Raw genomic sequence first — 21,750 nt, 5'->3', positions numbered from 1 at the left:
AAAAAAAAAAAAAAAAAAAAAACAAGATCACTCTCGTGATCTCCGCCTTCCTATCGATAAGACTAATCCCTAATCGAACTTACTAAGAAAGAGCTTAACCGTAAAACGCCCGCTCTGACAATGGTTCTCGTCGAAAGAAAATTGTCTATTTTGCCGGAGACGAGCTGATTGTGACTTGCAACGCAATTCCTGGCCCATGATTGGTTTTCTCTCTCACATATATATCTTCTTTTTTTTTTTTTAAAGATTTATCAGCTTTTAGAGCGCGCCTCGCCGACGATCGAGCTCCTGATGATGCAATCCCGCACGATTCAAGATTTTATCAACCATGCTTGCGTCTTGCAAATATTATTTCCGGTGACAGCAGAGAATAAATATCTTTCAAAGAATGAAAGATCTCCTTTTTCTATCTTTTTTATCGAGAGCGACGCACGGAACTGTCATCAGCTGTCGATCAGATCGGCGAACGACGACTGTGAGATGAGGGAAAGAAGGAAGGTACACGCAGAAAACCAAGGATCTTCCTGGGCACGGAATTTGGAAAGTTCGAGAGCTAAAAGGCGGAGTTGACACTTGTCACAATAGGCTTGAAAGTTTTTGCAAACAGGCGAAAAATAGCTGGCAAGATTGCTCGGAAAGGCTTGGAGTGACGTCAAAGAAGTAGTATATGTACAACCTGAGATTTTTCACAAAATTCCCGAACGCGGAAAAGGATGAGAAACGTTCGAGATGTTATACTCTAAGTTTTATAAATTTATCGAACGAAATATTCCTTTTTCAATCTGTATACGAATGATTTTTGTAAGATCTCATTTATGCGTCAACTAATAAGACTCAACAATGTAGCTAAAATATCGTTAAATATCGTAAAAAAAGACAATTCATTAGAAGTATATTTTATCGGCCACGAAATATCTCGAAGACATATTAACTGTCCTTCCAACAATTATAATCGTTTTGCGGGAGAAACATCGATCTAGTCACAAATCTATAGACACTTTCAGATAAATAAGTCGCGATAACGACACGAGCCGGAGACGAATCAACGAATCTTTATGCTTATGTTCTTTTTTCTTTTATTTACAATTCTAGCTTGCGAATTCGCGCCAAGTTGTCCGCCAGCTCGGTGAAAATCTCTCGAAGAAGGAAAGTCCACGATTGGAACATGGAAAAGTCTCGTTGCGGAACAGGGGGATAGGAATAGGGGGACCGAGAAAAAGAAGGAAACACGAAGAAAGGGGTTCGGTGCGTAGGCAGCTTATCACGGCTTTTCCGAGATTCCCTTCGTCAATTGTCGATACAGAAAGTCGAGTGATTGTCATTTAACTATACACATTACTTAAGTCTGGAGGCTTAATTAGAAAGGATCTACTACACGACTCTAAGACGCTACTAACGTTTCTTTTTTTCTTTTTACGCTAACAATTCTTCGTTACAGGATCGTGCCTCTTTTCCACTTCCTCTTTTTTCCCTCAAGCGACGCTTATCATCGTCTTAACGACTACTGCTTAGTTAATTTCTACAATTCTCACTGACTAACGTACAGTGTTTTTTCAGTATTTTTAAAATTCAGCCGTCCTTTGTACGCGCGCTAATCGAGAAAAAACAAACAGATATCCTATACATTTACAAAGGTGTCACCAGAGGCTCTGAACGATCTCTTCATCTCACTACTTCTCTTTCTTTATCACCTCGAAAATTAGGCTCCATTGAATTGTTTACCTCTATGTTCGTTCCTTTTCTCTTACGGTATACTTGGTTATATTGGCATGGCGATAGCGATAGCGATACAGTCTCGGTACTATTCGAAATATTTGATAGCGGCTCCATTTCATCGAGGCCTTTCTTCGCTTTTTCCCCCCTTAAAATAAGAAACCCATCGAGAAACCGAGACGTAAGGACGCGGTCAAACCGTTCCCTTCAACGTAAACGAAGGTAAGATGATGATTGACAAAAGTTGATTGATCGCTCGTTCGTCCGCGGTCCTACCGTTTTGTCCTCGAGATATAAATTAATGTGACTCTCGTGAAAGCAAGAGCAGGCAAGAAAATCGCGAAATCATTCAGTCAACACATACATCAACGAATAATCCGCGTGTCCCAGCGACCTGCGCGATATCGAGACGTTATGTATGCAAAAAAAGAAACCTTGCATTCCGTTCGCCCATCCGCGCCCGAAAGATCGAGATAACAACCACAGTGCCAATCTAGAAGAGAGTCAAATATAAGAATTAGCAGCATTATCCAAGCAAGAGAGATACAAACTGTTGGCGTTTTGATACAAAAGTAAAATATAATCTTCACAAATTCTTTTCTTTGGTATTTGAAGTTTTTGCGGATTGTTATCCAATTGTGGTTATTTTAATGTTGCAGCATGTCGAGGCATTTTGACAGATCGTTATCTCGATCCTCCTGATTCTTTATTAAAACACACGTCGGTTACGATCTACTGTATTTCCTTATAGAAATTTAAAACTGAAAGATAGTAATTAACTACTTATTTTGAGTATTAAAAATACTGTGTGTTCAGTGCTTTTAACATTCAAAATAAATAACTAATCGCTATCTTTCAATATTAAATTGATCAGTATTGGATTTCTGTAAGGGTTAGGTCGACATTCTATCCAAAAGACTTTTGTTACTGTCCGCACTTTGGAGACCCTGTGTGTCTTTTAAATGCTTCTCCTCTCTCGCGATAAACTAGTGTATACTTATTTTAATTTTTCGAGCCGAGTTTCTCCATATAAGTGAAAGTGTAATATGTGTGTTTGTGCGTGTCGTGTATGTTCGCACATGTATGCTCACACAGCACAATTCCGAGAAACATCCTAGGAACATCCTTAGAACATAGAATGTTCTCTGAACGTCTTTAAGATGCTTCTTAGAGGTCCGTACTGTACGGGTGTCGTCAAAATATTTTCTTACTATTGACCGCCAATTACCATGTAACATCCAAATCGTACTTCCAATACTAGAAGAAGAGGTTTCTCGCGAATCGCGATATTCCCTCATTTTGACACATGGAAAAAGAATTTGACGCGAGAAAACGGAGACGCCATCGCGTCGGCTCGATGTACGCGTGTCATTTTAGATCCGTTCTTTTCTCGGTTTGAACGACGCCTAAGGCCCCGATTAGGTAAGCAGACCATATTCTGATAATTTTCTCAACGATATACCTAAGATAGTACAGATATAGTCATTTAAAACTCATCATATACATATATTTTTTTATACCTCACACTTCCAATCACGTTAACGTTGCGTATCGTATGTACGTGTGTATGTGCGTGTTCACGTGCGTGTTCCTCCTCCGTTCTTGCCATTTCTATGTACTTGAATTTCCGCCGCGCATTATATAATATATATTTATATATATATTTATATAGATTAATCTTCTCTCTAATTTATGTGATAATCCGTAACACGTTAGTAACCCTATATATAGACTTATCCCTTATTAATAAAATATAAATTATCCGGATTGTTGCCGCACTTTACAGGATACACCTGTTACAATGCGATATATCAAATATATAATAGATGTAAGTCTGTAAATGTATGTGTGTGTCTGGATCTGTGTGTGCATGTATATGTGCACGACTCACGTTTGGAGCGTGTGTGTGTCTGCTTGTATATCTTGCGTACATAAATGGATTAGTGGATACCCTCTGTGTGTAGGCTAAGCTTCTACTAACGTGGCTCTCTACCAGACCCCGAATTTCCTTGGTCCGAGTGCGACGTCTCATCGACGTTGCCGCGCTGCCGATCTCCTCCGTGTCCCGCGACTCTTTCTCGACCTCAAGAGTCAACGAACTGAGCGATCGTCAAAACGCAAAATTTTGTTTGACAGAAGACAGACACTCATGTCAGGATAATAAAAATATTAAGAACTCAAACACAATAAAAAACATAGGCAACAGAAATAGGGAATAACACAGGCAGTAGATCATCATTTTCCGAAAATTGTTGTGCATTGATACTACTCGGTTTCTGTAATAGGTAGAAATCTATTACCTGTATGTTATTCCTGGTTTCTATTGTCTGTATTTTTTAATTGCTGCGTTCAGCAAGAAAAGCAGCTTAGCAACTGTTGTAAGATTTATTAATATGATTGATTTAGACATTTAGACCTAGTAAAAGAAACTAAGAGCAAGGCCAATCGTATTAAATAATCTTACAACAGTTGCAAAATTGTTTTATTTATTGGACACAGTTACTGTGTCTGAGTCCTAATGCTCCTGAATACCTTTGCTCGATAGAAATCGCTTCTTCTTTCATACAAAAATTCCCGTCGTATTCTCTGTTGATTCGCACGATATCGTCCACCTGCGGAATTCTTTACCGGAGATCCTGCTGGATACGCGAAAGTGTCTACGTCGCGGGAGGGATGAAAGTGTACTCTTGCTGAACCACCACCGGCCGATTCCTCGCGCGACGAGTCTGGGGAAATTTCGGAGTCTGAATAATCTACGACACCATGTAGCGAGTGCTGGCTACTCCAACCCTCACCTCGGCCCCCCTCAACCCAGCTAGTGATATAGTCGATCTATCCGTCTACAGGGTGCCTCCTCTTCCTCATCACTTTTTTTCTTCTTTTTATTTTTGCCCACCACGCGAGGACCATCCGAGCGGAAAGAAGGAAGGCCGATCTAATGTGTATCGTAATGGCGATAGAATAAACCGAATAGATGTGCGATTTAACGTCGGGCACCCTGTAGATATCTATAGCTCCGTAATATAGCTGTCCCGTTTTCCGGTACGACATTTTTCTACTAATAATAATAAGTCCATCGGAAAGAACGACTCGCGCCGCTCGTCAAAACGAGTTACTTTGGGCGATAACGCTCCGGAGAAATCTTACGCCAAATTCCTCCTGCGAGCAGAAGAGCTGATTGTCACCATTAGTGTGGCGTGAATGATTAAAAAAGAAAAAAAGAAAAAAAGAGAAAATAACATTCGGGTTTACGTCGTTCTATGATAAGAAATTCCAAAAACGAAAGAGAAAGACGAAGATAGGGACAAAACGCTGGGTGCGTGCGTTTACGTGGATCGTTACGTGTATTGTGTATTTCGTGTGGATTAATGTGTACAGACGCGTGCTGTACGCGTCGACAGGAATGTGCTAAGAAACGGCCGACAAGCGATAAAACGTAATTAGCGACCTGGCGTGAATGGTGGGTGCTCGACGTTGGCGATTCACGGAAAGGATATACGCCTGTTTGTGTATATATATGCATGTATGTATGTATGTATAAATCGAAATATATAATATATATATATATATTAGCTCGGGAAATCGAGTAACACTCTGTGCGAGCTGTTCAGGTACGCTTAGACGATATTCGTGCCGGAAGTAAGAATTGTACGAAAGCTCTCCTCCTCACATAGTCTCTTCCTCTTTTTTCCTCCCTCCTTGTGGCACTCTCACGCTATGTTCTGCGATATGCGATAAGAATCAAGGAAATACAAACGTGTAAACGTCAGCGCGCGAGTTGCTACAAGATGCTTTAAAGGTCCCGCACGAAAAACGATCCAAATGAGACAGATAAAGTAGATAGTGTAAGAGAAGCTTCTTAAATTCCTAGATCAATACACAGTGAATTAAGCGAGCCACCTAAAACGAGAAGAATCTACCTTATTCGGCCAAATAAAAGCTGAATCGCGCGCTGGATTCTGTATGTACATCCGTGGGCGAATGCGGAGGTGTATTTTGTGTATTACTTAAGTGTGCATGTGTATGTCTGTGTATGTGCGTGTAAGTGTCGTGAATATCTCTCGTGTGATAGACGTTGCAATCCGGGTGCTCGGAACGTGTGTCCGGTTAAGAATGTATAAATGCAGTCGAAGTAAATAACGTAGTATCAGAGGTCCGAAAGACACAGATCATAGATGCAAAGACTGGCCCCTTCGCTCATGCCGGCTACCCGCTACGTTTCTAAACAACTAGCTGATTGGTCGGTACTCGATCAAGACGAGACCGCCGATCGAAGGGGGTCCCGGCGGAAACGACCGTGCAAAAGGAACCCCCGGAAATCGGCGTCCGCGCGATCGAACAGGGATATCCCATTCGCACTGCTCACCAAGAGATCCCATTCTAGAGTTTTATCGGCTAGCCTACTTTGGCACAAACAGCACACCATGCCCGAGCCGGCATTCGCTTTATTTTATATATTTTTTTTTTTTTTTCACAGTTTCGTTACTCTCCCTCCCTGCCTTGTAGGTCGCTGCACGATTCTCGGATTGGAGAAACTCCTCTTCCTACCCTTTTATATAGTTCAATATCCATCAAAGTCGCGTGATACTACATTTGACGTGAATACAACTCTTTCATTCCGTTTCTTTTTCTCTCACTCGCGCAATTATTCTTTTCCTTTCTCTCCCTCCCTCTCGCTCAATTCAGTTACGCCTTTGCATAACAGTCTCCTTCCAACACACACTAATCCTTTTCCTACTTCTCTCTACGATCAGTTACGTTATATCAGTAAAATTTAATTGACTCCAACAGAACGTCGATTAGACAGAAACCCGTGGACTTCGCCGGCGCGCACATTTCGTTTAAAGACTTCAGAATTCTCATTCTTAACAGAAACAAGATCGATTGTCTTCAATGTCGTGACGCCCGATCTAAATTCCGTTTCGCGCTTCTCGGCGAGGACACTCCAGATACCTTGAAAACCACCCCAATCGATTTTACACGGTTCTACTAAATCTCCGTAAATACAATTCTAACGTATTACTTTGCTTTTCTGTTCAACGCTTTGTCCAACAAGAACTCAACGTTGCAAATGGTTTGTTTAATCAAATGATGATCGCCTCCTCGAATACCAATCCGCGCATGTGCAATGCTTTCTCGAGATATTCGCTTGTATTTACGGGGAACCCTCACAATCACCGACTACTGAAGGAATGCTTTGATATCAGGAACTCTCTCGATGGGGTAGATCAAAGCTCGTCAAACGATAGACCTATCGTTGGCACAGAGACATGATAGTATCTCTCTCTTCTTCATACGAATACTGTCCATTGATGCGAACCATCCTCGAAATATCTTGAGTGCCACTCGTTGATCCGCTACGACCGGTACCAATTTTTCGCGCGCGCCCCGTACGTTGCAAACTTTTTAATTAGCGATATGTTCAACAGTTCACTCCTTCCTCTCCTAGTCAATTACTTATCTAGTCGCTTACTATATGATTAAGATCCTAACACATGCCTAAGCATCTATTCTAACTAAGAAATCTGCGCGCATTCAGTTGTATCTATGCGTCTGTGTGTATTTATGTGTATGTGTGTATATAAATCAGAGGGCGGTCGAAACATTTATCTTCGCGCGCGGCGCGTGCGTGATTGTTTGTGTCTTGTGTCCGTGTACGTATAACTGCATAATTGTACGGTCTCGTAAAGACGCGGATACGTGTGCGGGTGCGTTATAATACTTATCTCCAAACTGAAACGTACAAATTATAAAAATGCCATCTGCGACGACCGTACGATGACGCGTGCAAACGCGTCGCGTGGGCCTGCGGAGCGGAGAACTCGCCTCGGTCATTGAACGTTCAGGCACCGCTCGATCCTTCCCTAAGAAGCGTTCGACTTCGCCGAGTAGTCGAGAATACTGCAGGTACCTTCGGGAGCGAGAAACCGGCCCCGCGAAGAAACAGAAAACATAGATCGAGCGGGCTATACGTTTGGAGTGGCATACCCCAATTAGGATAGCTCTCAGCACGCAACGAACGACTTTGATAATTGCTTCGCTTCCGCCTTACGAACAGATCAACCAATCGCGATAAGTAACGGATACGAGAAGAATTTTGAAGGCCGATTCGGCTCTCCGCCACTTTCAACTCTCTTCTCCAATTTTGGCCGCTGCCAATCTCGCGACGTAAAATCAATTGAAGGCGATCGGTTCGTCGGCGAAGTAGTAGTACCTCGTGAAAGCATGCAAAAGGTCCCGTGACATTGGCCATTTTTTTTACTTAGATACCCGGTCAATTAAAACACGTCGTTCCTGTCGTACTCGATCGGTCAACCTCGTCGATCGTATTGTCTCGCCCTCGAAACAGAACGGAAGCCACGAAGAAGTACGCTCGGTCGCACGTGTGTTTGGTCGTCAGAAGAATGAAGATTGTCTCGTGGGAAACGCTGCTGGTTTACGGTAGTCGGCTGTCGCGTTACGCGTGAACGTACGACGATCGTCGAGATACCTCGCGGTCCATTTGTACCTATTTGGTTTTTCTTCTCGAATTCGTTCGCCGAACGAGCACATCGACAACGGAGACCTACTTCCGAACTGTGATATACGGACACCGTCGCGCGCGCTTATCGCAAGATGGTTGCCCTTGTGTCCACGTAACTTTGAAAAATTTTTAACCATAATCACGGTAGCGGTTTGAGCCGCGCGATCATGAATTTTACATATATAATAATATATCTTATCTTTCCTAGCGTTAATTCTGTACAAGAGTCGAGGACTGTTTGACACTGTGCTGTTTCCTCGCTCCCGTCTAATCCTAATCTCTCTTTCCTCTCTTACACATGCTCTATGTATGCCCGGCTGCTAGGCTCTTCGTTTTATTCTGCATCTCTGTCTCTCTCTCTCACTTTCTCTCTTTGTGTTTCTCTCTTCCTGCGACGGTCCTGGCTTTCATAAGAATAATCGCGATTTTCTCTCTCTCTCTCTCTCTCTCTCTCTCTCTCTCTCTCTCTCTCTCTCTCTCTCTTCCTGTCCGCGATCTTTGTCTGTTTCTAAATTTCATACATATTTCTAAAATTATGAAACTGTTGCGTTAATACGCTCGAAAGCCAGTACCGGAAACTACCTTCGAAAAGGCCGTCGCGAATTTGCCTCTTCATCGTTTAATTTGAGCGCTTGCAGCCCTGGTACATCTCGAAACACCCTAGCAACACCCTTCAAATCGTCAGATTCAACCGGATGCGAAAACAGGTGCATGCCATATAGACGTCCCAACAACAAGGGCAAGGCCTCGAAAACATCCTAAGCTCGCTCGGACAAGGTTGCTTCCTGTCCGCTTGTGCTGCTTCAAAGTCCGAGTACAACGCAGTCCCGCATGGGTTACACCTGCAATGCAGGCCAGCAACAGCGTAGTGACTCTCGCAGAAACGGACGAGCACCTGAGTAGATCCAACTATGCGATCATCAGTCGTAGACCGAAGCGGGTGACCAAAGGGGAACTAGGGCGTATGGCTGGTACCAATGCTGCTCGTGCGGTGGCGATTCTTGTTAGATGTTGCTTTTGGAGAACGACACTCTGAGATGGTTGGACTCGCTAAGCTGATAGTTGTGCATTTTCTGTGAAGGAAAAAACAAATCGATTTTAAAGTTAAACAACTGGAATTTACATTTCATGGATTTGACTTTAAATTAGATTTAAGGTAAAATTAAGACGTTTTCATTCTACTTTCTTTTTTTTTTTTAAATACTTGCGAGAAATACAAAGGCATAATGTAAGCAGAATCGATATGTACATTTTTTATAAACTCGATGTCCTGAGAAATTTTATTTTTAGTTGGAAAATCAAAATTATCGTTTCTTGTAAAAATCATGACTTAATTATGAAAACTACTTATAATCAGTGGAATACTGAATAGCTTAACACTAGCTTGTTTGTTGAGTAAAAAATCTGAGTTTGATTTTCGAAATTGCAACCCATAAATATAACATTAGGAATATGAAGAAAAAAAATGTACCACTTTATGACAGAAACAAAATATCCAAGACATGAAATAAATTTTAAAGAGATAGATATTTCACGGTACTACATTGTTTATTAAACAGAACATTTTTAAATAATACAATTACATAAATGAATTTTAAAAACAAAGCTTTTCTAGAATGAAAGTTAAGCAAGAGATTTATAATTCCTTTTTATAAAAATTGCAACTATAATGAAATAAGGAAAAAGTCAAGATCCACATAAGCTTTTCATCAGGCCACAGTTCGACTTGGGCTATTGAGAACAACAATGATGACTTACGATCAGCGCAGCCACGGCATCGTCCATATTAGGCATTTGTATAAGAGCCATCTTTCTGTCCTTCGGGAAGAACTTGAAGGCTTTCACGGTGAAGCCGTTCTTGGTAAAAGCATCCTTGATCTCTTCCTCCGCTACCGTAGCCCTGAAAGAGCAAATTGAATGTCGTTAAGCCACCAGGAGAAGCAGTGCGAAATATGTATTGTTGTTGGATTACTCACGGAATGTTTGATAAATGCAGGGTCGAGCTTGGTGGATAGATGTTCTGATAGTTTTTCGAACCGGGTTTCTTAAATCGATGAAGAGTGCTGTTGGTGTAATCTTTCGTGAGGCCCGCGTCTGGCTGACCTTCTTTTGGCAATTGAACCGTTTGGTGTTTGCTGAGCATTACTTTGATTTGCTTTCCAAACACTCTTAACTTGTCCATATGGGTTAGCGCTATTATATAGATTAAACAATGTTAATTAATCATTGATATGTTCGAATGTTAACATGATTACAGTATCATACAGCTGTGCTAAATAAAAAAAAAACTTCTAATTCCTCACAAAAAAAATGAGAGTATATAGAAATAATTTTTTTCAATATATAAAGATTCTGAACTACAGCTATAAAAAAACCGTAAATTTTAAAACGTTTCGTTTAAAGTAAAATATTTTTTTGTAAACCTCTGTCTTAAGCTTACGGCACACGATATATTTTTCTACCGAATTGCTTATAGTAAATTATAATAGAAATTTTGTGGTGCAATTCTAATAATTTACTAAAATACACAATCCAGTAAGATAAAATACATAGTGCTATAGATCGTATTAACAGACAAAATTTCAGATTTTTTGCCGATAATTTAGGACATCATAATATCAATTATATAGTACATTGAAAAGAGTTTGATTGCATTAATTGGAATTCTGGTTGGAAATGGATAAAAATTAGAATTTTCTGGTTGAGTTTATTATAATTCTATTGATTGATATGATCAAAATCTTTTTTATTTTTAACCAGAATGTTTTTTACTGTTCAAGCACATCCAAATATTTTTAGTTCGGTCTAAATCAGTTCTAAATAATCCGCTGCTGTAGTTAAAGGTTAAGTAAATGGATTATTTACAAGATAAAATGCAATTTTAAATTATCGTTACACATAGCAAAAAATTTCCACTCACCTAAAAGCGCCTGATGAGGTTCGGCCATCTGTATTAGTGCCGAGTCTTTCTTGTTGTAGAGGATCTTCACACGCTGTACATCCCCATAAACGCCTATATGCACAATACGCAAAGTTCTCTTTAGTAAACTCGGGCGGTGGCGACAAATCGCGTATTCTTTTTAGAGAGGTTGCTCTAAGGGTTATCGAAGATGAACGGGACAATATTTCGGTCGATCGAGATTGGGGTACGATCGGATCTAAGAATCGGGACATGCAAGAGGCGAGCGATTCGGCTAGAAGCTTTATTTTCAGAGTACAAAGTTATTCAACTGACAAAATAAAAAATTGTAATTAAAGTATTAAAAGTCTTCTTATGAGTGATACTTATATTTAGTGATGATTATATTTCGAAGTGTACATCATTTATATAGAACATTCCTTTTTAATAATAATTCGCTAAAAAAAAGCTAGACAAGCTAGAAATTGTAAATAAATAATTTGCAATTACTAATCTTCATAATCAAATAAATTTTTGTTAAAAAAAAACATTAAAAATCAACAAAACAGTAACAATTTATTATGTGTTTCCAGAAACTTTATTCATTTAAATTTTACATTTTTTGATATTACGTTGTTGCCGAGTGAAGCGAATGAAATTTTTGCTGGCTAAAAGTCGAAAAATGGATGTCTACGGGACGGACAGAAAATTTTTAATAATTTTTTAAAACGCGTTCTGTAACGCAGTACGTGACTTTTGTACGTTCGTCTGCAATTATCCGGGAAAATCTGCATAACAATCGCTCACAGAAAGGAGAAACACGACCGCAGCCGAGTCGCTACGCCTCGTTAATAGTGAGTTTCCTATGGAATTACGTAAAATAAGCGAAAGCTTACGTAATATTAAAGGTTGTGTGGAACTGATATTAATAAAATATTAATGAAATAATCTGTATAAAGAGATGCTGGAAATAGAGATCTGTGAAAGAACGTATTCGGAGCCGATATGGCGGCATGACGATGGTGATGACGGTATGACGGGTGATTATGAATTTGCGAATGGAGTAGCTTGTAGTAATAAAATAAGTTGAAATCACGAAAATATCGAAAGAGTACGGATTAAACGTTAATTAGAGTTATGTTATATGGCGGATGTCTCACGGAGAGTAAAACATGACGAGAGGGAAGAAATGACGATGCTCGAGTTTTGTGAGTTGCCGAAAAGAAAAAAAGAGAGTGAAAAAACCATACAAATAAAACCAAAAAAAAAAAAGTAAAATAAAATAAAAATAAAACCGAGGAAGAAGGAAGAGATCTTTTCTTTTTTTTTTTTTATTTTTCGGTATGAAACGTAAACCTCGGACGTGACAATCGTATGAGAAAAATTCTACGTTGTCGTGTTCCGTTTTTGTGCGTGTAACACGTTTGTCTTGTTCATCACTATCGCGAAGAATATGACTATATTCGAATAGAAAAAAATGTTCGGACGAATGTCTCCTCGTCTGCCATTTCCTATCCCTTTTCTTTTTTGACTATTCGATTAAATCGCGTCAGCGAGATATCTCTGGAACTTGTGTCGCGTGTCGCGCGTCCGTGGATTTCGTGTAGGTGTGAAAGCGCGAGGGTGTAAATATAATAATTAATAATGTAATATAATTAATAATATAAATGTGGAGACGTACCAAACAGGGTAAAGAGAGCGTCAGGCGTGACCATCTACACAGAGAACAGACAGAGTCCAGTCAGTAGTCAGCGAGTATAATAGGATTTAAATGTATAGTGTTGATGTGCGCACAAGATTCGCGTTTTTCAAAATAAAATTCACACGTAGCTACGGAGAAGAAATGCTACGTGCAAAATTATTAGGACAAGAAAAGAAAAACATTTTCTTATAGTGTATACAGATATAATTATCCATATGATCGACTTTTTGATGAATTCCGATATAAACGCGTGGTCTTTTTTTTTTTACAAAAATTGAGGACGGTTGAGGGTGGTCGTCAGACTGCGAAGCTTGTGCGCGACCCAACGATAGTAGTACACACAGTTATAGTACAGTAGTGACAAGTTGCAGCTGCGAAGTGTGACGTCGACACACAGTTTCTTGCCGAGGCGACATTCATCATCCGTTGAAGCTTCTTACGCGGTAATGTTCGTTGTTTTTGTCACCGAACGCTACATCTAAGTTCGTATGCAGAAGCTGATAGCGAAGGGCATGTATAAATGTCCGTAACAAAGACATAGAATTGTTTAAACGTATATACTAGATAATAGATATATATTAAAAATATCATTCATGGAATATTGTGAACCAAAGTACGAGAAAATAAATCGCGATGAATGTCGCCCCGCAAGAAGTAACGTCGTTTAGTCGACGACGCTACGAATTAATTAGGGCGCAGGATGGTGACACGTTGAAGTGATTTGTATGTGTTTCGAAAATGAGCGGGGCAAGTAAGGGACAGAGTCAAAGTGACAAAACAGGGTACATACGCATCGCGGCTCGATTTTTCCACCTACTCGACTACAGGATCTTGGAAAGTCGTACCATTATCTCAAATAAATAAAAAAATCAAACTTTTTCCCTTGTGATTCTAAAATAATTTAACATCCTTATCGTTCAATTTTTTATTCTAAATTTGTCCTACATATTTATAAAAAATATTTGTCAATTTGGCAATGTTTGTGATAATTTTCCATCTCGGTAACAAACGTAAGTACAGATTACAAGTTCTCCTAGTCATTAGCGATCGATTTTGAATGTATGCACATTGTCGAGCTTGCGAGACAATCTCCTATCATGAAGTTCATAGTTGGCGAAAGCTCAGCTCGGTGGAAAGATCGAGTCGGAGAGTCGAGAAATTGCGGGGTTCGCCTACGTAGCACTACGTTGTAACTCGCTCGTTAGGCCGTGTAATTATACGTGTATGCACGTGCGTATATACCGGATGGGGGTTGACTTGGTCCCGCGTGTCGCACACTGAGAGAAATAGCGTGCGGTCTCTTAGGGGTAGGTGAAGGGGAGTACGAGAGCTCGAGACGTGGGAACGAGAAGAGAATAAAGAGGGAAAAGTGAGAAGATAGAGAAGAGTTGCGCGTATGTGTGCGTGTGTCGCACCGAGCAAGACGGTAATGTTCTCGCGACAAAGATACGGCGGACCAGGGACTTGAATACACATACACGCGCCCATACACACTGCATAGAGACGACACAGATGCCATACTACAGATATATTATTCGCATACAACATACTTATTCATACGTGATAGCGGCCTACTTCTCTCAGTGCTGCTCGAGGTTTACTCGAACGACTCGCGTAACACCCCCGTTGTTGTGTGTCGTTTAACTTTTCGTCTCATTAAACATACATATACGTACACTGAGAAGAAAATAGTTACAATTATCATGCATAATTTAACTATAATTTATAGTCATTTTTGGGGTCAATTACTTTTTTTAACAACACTGTAAATATAACACATTGAAACAAATTTCGATCAATTTTTTTTTGTTTCTGAAAGTAATAAGTGTTTCTTGTAGGATTTTTTACACTAAAAAAAATTTTTTTTTAATTCCATTACAATCAAATTTCTTTTTAAAAATTCGAACATTTTTTTTTTTAAATAAATGTGATGATATAAAGCTCTTTTTATAAATAAAGTGCTAGATTTCTCACAGTTGGAACATTTCTAATTTTATATCCTTTCTCAACAGCTAAACATATATAACCTTGTAACACAGTGTTATTGTTACTAACGTTATAGCAGTAATAACTATAAAAATAAAGCTAACCATAATTATTTTATCATGTAATTGTAGTCACAAATACCAAATACTTTTCTCTCAGTGTATCGTTGTGTCTAGAAATCTACGCTGTATTTACCATCTCGTACATTTAGTCGGAACTGATTCTCTTCCAAATGAGGAGAACACGTCCAAGTTAAGACGCGATTGATCTTGACTTTTTTGAGACTTTACACTATACAATAAAGCGCAGATTTTTATAACACAAAATCATTTTGAAAAATCGAAATGAAGAGTTAAACGAACACAACAGTGGAAACAGAATCTTCCATCTCCTATGCATTTAATGCAATTCTAATTGATAGGAAGGTGGTATACGAAGAAAAATTCTGGATATAGAAAACGAAAAATATTTCTAGATAGTTACAATAATTTGTCGGTAGATCTTTAATTGCAAGTCGCAAATAAAGGTATAAACTTTCTAATTATTTCAAAATTTCTCGAATTTTCTTCGTGTATACCAAGCTAGAGTTTTATACAGCCTCTCGTTTTTGGAGAACAACGCAGAAGAGAAGAACGGGGTCAAGATAGAGCTTGGAGTCTCAAAATATACTTACCTCTTCGTTGAGATTACTGACGAGCAACACGGCCGATGCTTGCGCGCTTCCTTGGACCCGGACACCCAGACCAGCTGCGCCAAGAGGGAATCCGCCAAGACCGGCAAGTCCGCCAGCGGGAGGTACGCCATTGTAAGGACCGGCCAAGGGCGAAGCAAGCCCGTGCATGGCAAAGGGCGTGGGCAGCACACCCGGTGCCCCTGCAATGGACTCTACTTCAGGAAGTTCAGACAACATTATTATCATTGCTCATACTGTGATAGAAAAAGTAGAAATAAAAGAAAATATAACAAGTCGCGATGGACAAAAACCAATCCACTCTCCAGGATTTGCGGAATAGTAAAATCTGAGCGTAAAATGTCGCGTTTATAATTATGTTTCGCGATTCATCGATTAGTTCCGTTGATACTGCAATCATCTCCTCGATCGATGTGTAATTCGCGCTTCTTCATTCGTGGTTTTCGAAGACCGACCGTCACGAGATCGCCTCAATCCTCAGTCATTAACGAACTGTTTGCGCAACGAGATAGGACGCAAAAGTGGATTACATCGTTACAGATTAAATACCAACAACAACGCCGTGAAATTAATTTAACCCAAACAAGCACTGGGCCGAGCGTGTAATTTAAACTAACCGTTGTCGCCGCGATACAAACGCAAAAATCCAGACGATTCGGCGAGCCGAATCGTCCGCCCAGTACTTTGTACTAATTAATTAATTTACCCGAGGAAATAATAACGTCCGACTGGCGCACGTAGCGGACAGAATGTAGTTTGAAACGCCAGCAAATTGCTTCTACCATCGTGAGATAATAATAATAATTCAGCCCGACGTCCGAGTGACGTAAAATCGGTATCACTACTATCGTAATTAATTCCGATAAACGTAACGCCACTAATTGGCCGATCAACCTTTCAATTGTACCTTTCACAAAGCGAGCTTTAACGCTAGCTAAATAAAAATACAAAAACGTCTCAAATTCATTCGGAATCGACGTTTTAACATCGATGAATCCCGTAAAGCTCGCCTGTCACGAGCTACCGAATACATATTCAACTACATATTATCAGATTATTATTGCACGAAATCGTGTAAGAGTAATGTAATTCATCGCTTATACGTTTCGTGTGTAGAATATTCAGAATTGAATCGGTCGAATTTCGCTAGCGTTTAATAACGATGAATTTTGCAAAGCAATTTTGAATTCGAACTATATAACTATATTCAATTATTATTGAGCATTACTGCACAAAATTGTCCACGATTAACGCGTTTATCGATCACATATCGCACGTGGTCTATTCCACGTTGTATAATATATATATATACACATTATACACATTTGTATACATAACTATTCAACGGTATAATAGATTTTTATGGTTAGATACGTTATGGAATTAAATAAATATTTTATTAAGCAATTTTCATGATGTATAAAGTTGAGCATACCCAGCAATATTTTCGAAGAGTTGGTAATTGTTTGTGCTCTGATAAAATGATTGATAGTATGCAGAATAAATGTAATGCTATAATCAAATTAATTTTGTTGTTTTTTTATTGATTCAGATTTCCGTATAGAAGAAAAATTATGAAAAATACGTGTTCTTTATTTCTAATTAGAAAGCTATATATTAAAAGTTTATCAAAATTGGAGGATTGACACTTTTATGAGTTTCTTTCAAAAATCTACTCTTAAAGCTAGAAACACATAAAAAAATGAAAGGTAACAAGACTTAAGCAATAAGCGAATCGGCTAATCACAATAGAGAATTATATACTTTACGCTCTTCATTGTAATTGGCCGACTCTCTTACTGTTTAAATCTTACTGCTTTATATTTTTTTGTGTTTCTGGCTCAGTCTGTACTTTTATGTGTTGTCTTGGCATAGTCTGTACGGAATACTCACTTATGCCCAAAATAATTAAAAGCTATTTGTTGGATAAGGCAAATATGATTGAAATAGAAAATTTCAAGTATGAATTTTACAATACTCACCGGGTATTCTGGCACGCGGTTGGGAACCGGCACCCATCAGCAGCAATTCACCGCCAAGAGCTAGTGATGCCGCATCCAGACTGGCATCACCGGTCGGAAGATTCGGGTTGGTGTAATCCCGGGACTTGTCATTATTGTACTTAACGTTCAGGTTTTGCATCTTGCTGTAGTCGATGCGTAGCGTGCAGCAGGAATTGTAGACGTTCTGTCCATCAAGCGCCTGCACAAGAAATTGTAGAGTTCTTTGTGATTTCAGAAGATCGAGATATAGACACGTTTAAGCTTAGAACACACGGTTGCAGAATACAGAAACAATAGCGACTCAAACATCAGTCAATTCTTCTATGTTGCTTAAAAATCTAGTCGCTTTCCGTTAACTTAATACACTTAAAACTTGAATAAAATCGAGATATTTATAATTATCAATTATGTCGTTTTTTTTTTAAGTGTAGGATATCAATTGCTCATAAAATTTATATTTAAAATATTAAGTTTTTAGAAAAAGATTGTTGCATCATACTATCAAAGCAAAATTTTTCCATTAGTTTCAAAGATAAAAAAATTTCGTGAAACACACATTGCAACAAATCAAGACCAAAAAAGAAGTTAGATTTATAAGTGAAAGTTTTGAGAAATCACACACACAAAGAAAAGGTGTGAACGCTGAATAAATTTAAGAAATCTAGAAAACCGAAATCTACCTTAGTAATTCTTGCGACGAAATTCAAGAGAAGGACATAAAAAGAATGATTTTCATAAAATATTAAAAAATAAAAAATACAGATCTAAAAATAATTTTTACTTCACTCTCTCTGAAATATATAAAACAATATAAAATTTAATGATAAATAAACAGTTAAAACGAGCTAAGAATACAAGATGTTAAAAGTAATAAATAAAACGAATTAACAAAACGCAATTAGTAGAATTTAAATCATATTACAAAAACATTTATAACACAAAAGAACGCGTTCTAAATTTTAAGATATTTCGGTAAAAGCATTCTTTCCGAATACGAGTCTGATTTCTCAAATTAGATCCGAGATTTCCGCTAAACAATGTTCTTCCCAATATTAATCCAAGTGTTTCTGAGACGTATGTAATGTATATTAAGGGTTGTATTATGAGCGAACAATTTGTGCGCTTAATGCGGACACAAGCGGAATCCAGGTCGCTTGTTTGAGCAACGCGCACGGTGCGCATTGTACGCGACGAGACCGCGCGTCCGCGTATCCCCCGAGGTATCACGCGGGTGTATATACACCCAACCGCTCCATATTTACACGGGCTAATGAATTTCGTACATAATTAGCGGGTCGGCCCGCGCCGCGAGCCTCCGGCGTGCGCGCACGGCACGGCGGCCGACCGGTTTCTCTCTTTCTCACTCTGCTCCTCGGGCGGTTTATTCACAACCGAGAGAACACCGATAATGCATAATCGAGAACGAGACAAATCAATTTTGCAAATACGAAACAACGTGTTTTCCTTTGCTTTCTGAAAGAGATTTGCAATTTAAAAAGAAAGATTGTTATTATAATTTCAACTAGAAAGATCCCGCAGCGAAATGTATTCCAAATCTTGATTGTTTCAGTAATATTATAATATATCTATAATTTTGTGGGCAGATTTATTATTTTTACACGCTCGCATACTCGAAAAGTCAGGTTACACACAAAAATGTCATTCTACTGTTAAGAAAAGTGATTATTCAGTTTACTTTTTTCTTTTAAATAACGCGCGATTATCTTTAGAAAAGGAATATTTGTTATATTATGTAATATTTGTAAAGAGTGTATTTATTAGAAATTTTAGAGAGAAAAACTTATCATATACTCAAAACGAGAATATATTTTCTTTTAAAAAAATGTCATAAAACTTTGTCAAAAGAAAACAAAATAATTTTATATAATAAAGCAAATCGCGAATTTGTTTTAATTTAATAATCTTGATCAAAGTATTAAACTTACTATAGAATTCAGAATATATTTTAAATAAATTTGATGCTTGTGATGAATTTATGATAAATTTGCGGATATATGAACTTTTAAAATATTTAAAACAAGTAATTAATATTTAAATACAGTATGCATCTTTCTCTGTGTATGCATAATCGAAACGAGAAGAATCGATTTTATAAATACGACGTGTTTTCTTTTGCTTTTCAAAAGATCAGCAATTAAAAAAAATGTTCGATTTAAACTGATTCAAAATGTATTCGATCATCGAGATACATATATATATATACATACAATTTGTGCAAATTTATTATACGCGTTTGCGTATAATAAAAAAAAATTCAACAAGAATTCGGCTGGTATCATTGTCGTTTTGTGTTATAGCACACGCATCGAGGAAAAAAAAAAAGGAAAAAGGAGAGAGTAGAAAGAGCGTAAAAAAAGGAGAGGAGAATCGGAGAAGAGCGATATCCGCAACAAAGCTAAATTAATTTTCTGTCTTGTGCGCTACCGGGTTGGTTCGCGGTGGAACCGGTATATTTCAAGCGAATTAATTTTCCCTTTGATCATCGCACAGGTTTACTAGTTTGTGGCGTCGAGCTTACGGTGCGGGGGTGAGGCACGACGAGAGGTAGAGGGGCTTTCGAACGCGGCGGTAGAGGATTCGAACGGGGGGCGGACAGGGACGGAAGTTTCTGGCGAGCTTCCGTTCGCGATGGCTTGTCGTTGCCGGTGTAAAACAACGCGGCAACACATCCCGCACGCGAGCACGCCGACATAGTTAATTCCTAATGTAACTTCCAAGTGTCATGAAATGGTTGCAGCTGCACCTCGCTAATCCTTTCGGATCTGCTTGTCCTTTCCTATCATTATAAAATGTCTCTTAGATATGTAATTTCCGTTCTATTTTAAACGAATCTTGAAATAAAGGTAGAGATACCTTGGCGTATTCTGTATCAATGCTATTGAATAATTCTTGTTGAATAATGTTCATTTCTACTAATTAGAGTAATTTTAATCTTGGGTTAACTCTTCTCCACTTTGTATTTTTTTCTAATTCTGAAAATTAGAAAAAGTTAAAGAGTAAGTGAAATCCCGAGATTAAAGTTAATGTACATTAGTAGAAATGAACATAAGTGGCGGGCTTTAAATGATAATGATTAATTAAATAACAGAGAAAATTAGTACACACATTTCAGTATTTACACCGACGACGAAGTAGATTGCGTCACATCATTTCACAAAAGTTATCGAGTATCTCAAACACTCATAAGACAGCTGGGAGAAGCCGATTATATAAATAATAAACTCACAATATGTACAATAAATTTCTAAAAAAAAAAAACGGGGGAAAAATTGTTTAGATCAACAAAGAGAAAGCCAAGCTTAATGTACAGTTACGATCAGGAGTCTAAAAGAGTTAATTCGAGGTTCAATTTTCTTGAGAAAGAGAGTTTATGAAATTCTCTTCGTATCCTAAATTGTTCAAAGTAAAACTAAATTTTGCGGAGGTGTTCTACATTATGATACAACGTGCGTTGTTAGGAAACTGTGTGATATAGACGGATTCATATAGCGGAAATTAGTTATGTAATATTCACATAATAGACAAAGTCTAGGAACAGAAACTACACGCACATTCTCCATTTTTTGTTTTCAAGCAGTGCCCGCTTTAATTCTGCAAGTCTCTCAATTTCCTCAAGGAGATAAAGGTAGTTATCGTCAGGACACGTGGAGTACTTTAACTCGTAATTACAGGGACGAAACGATTACGTAGAGAATTATAGGTAAAACAAAATTTACGGCAGAGACACAACTCGTAATACCTTAAGCAGCGGCAAGTTTAATGCTACAGCTTTCTCAACCTCCTTAAAAGAAAAGAAAAATAGAAGTAGTTATCATCGGAATATGGAATTTTAAATCTTGCGAATTAAACGATCACGCGACGATTATTATAAGATTGAAGTCTAATACATTTCTTTTTCTTTACGAAGAGTTACAACGCTATAATCGAAGTCCACATCATTGATATTCGCGCGAACAGTGCGAGGAACAGAGCGAGAACAACACGATCGATCGCGCATCTGTAGTCTGCTTCAAGAATTAATTTGGTTTGCAAAGCAGCCGATATTTCCATAAATCCGGGGAAATACCGTGTATCGGGGCGTAACCGCGCGCGATCTTCTCGTTCCTTCCCCTCCACCCTCGACGGGATTCCTTCTTCCGCCATCAATCTTTCGATTACATTCATCGGGCTTACTTCCGACAATTAAGCCCCACGCCGTGGCTTTCGTCGAGA

General features: G+C 38.6%; 1 protein-coding gene across 3 annotated transcripts in view; it reads right to left on the bottom strand.

The window, feature by feature from the left end:
- Window positions 1–6,170: 6,170 nt before the first annotated feature.
- heph (polypyrimidine tract-binding protein 1 heph) overlaps window positions 6,171–21,750 on the bottom strand; it is a 347,034-nt gene continuing 331,454 nt past the window's right edge. For 2 of the 3 annotated variants that reach the window (XM_018546685.1, XM_018546697.1), the window contains exons 9-15: window positions 17,497–17,716; window positions 15,497–15,711; window positions 12,817–12,850; window positions 11,157–11,249; window positions 10,213–10,429; window positions 9,995–10,136; window positions 6,171–9,309 (exon numbers count right to left, since the gene is read on the bottom strand). In XM_018546685.1, coding sequence (XP_018402187.1) covers window positions 9,241–9,309; window positions 9,995–10,136; window positions 10,213–10,429; window positions 11,157–11,249; window positions 12,817–12,850; window positions 15,497–15,711; window positions 17,497–17,716 — 990 coding nt within the window. In that variant the 3' untranslated portion in view covers window positions 6,171–9,240. The remainder of the gene's footprint in view (window positions 9,310–9,994; window positions 10,137–10,212; window positions 10,430–11,156; window positions 11,250–12,816; window positions 12,851–15,496; window positions 15,712–17,496; window positions 17,717–21,750) is intronic. The other variant, XM_018546692.1, reaches the window with a different exon arrangement.

This window comes from Cyphomyrmex costatus, unplaced genomic scaffold, assembly GCF_001594065.2.
Source record: "Cyphomyrmex costatus isolate MS0001 unplaced genomic scaffold, Ccosl1.0 scaffold120, whole genome shotgun sequence".
Lineage (NCBI taxonomy): Eukaryota > Metazoa > Arthropoda > Insecta > Hymenoptera > Formicidae > Cyphomyrmex > Cyphomyrmex costatus.
This window is presented reverse-complemented; position numbering and strand designations above follow the sequence as displayed.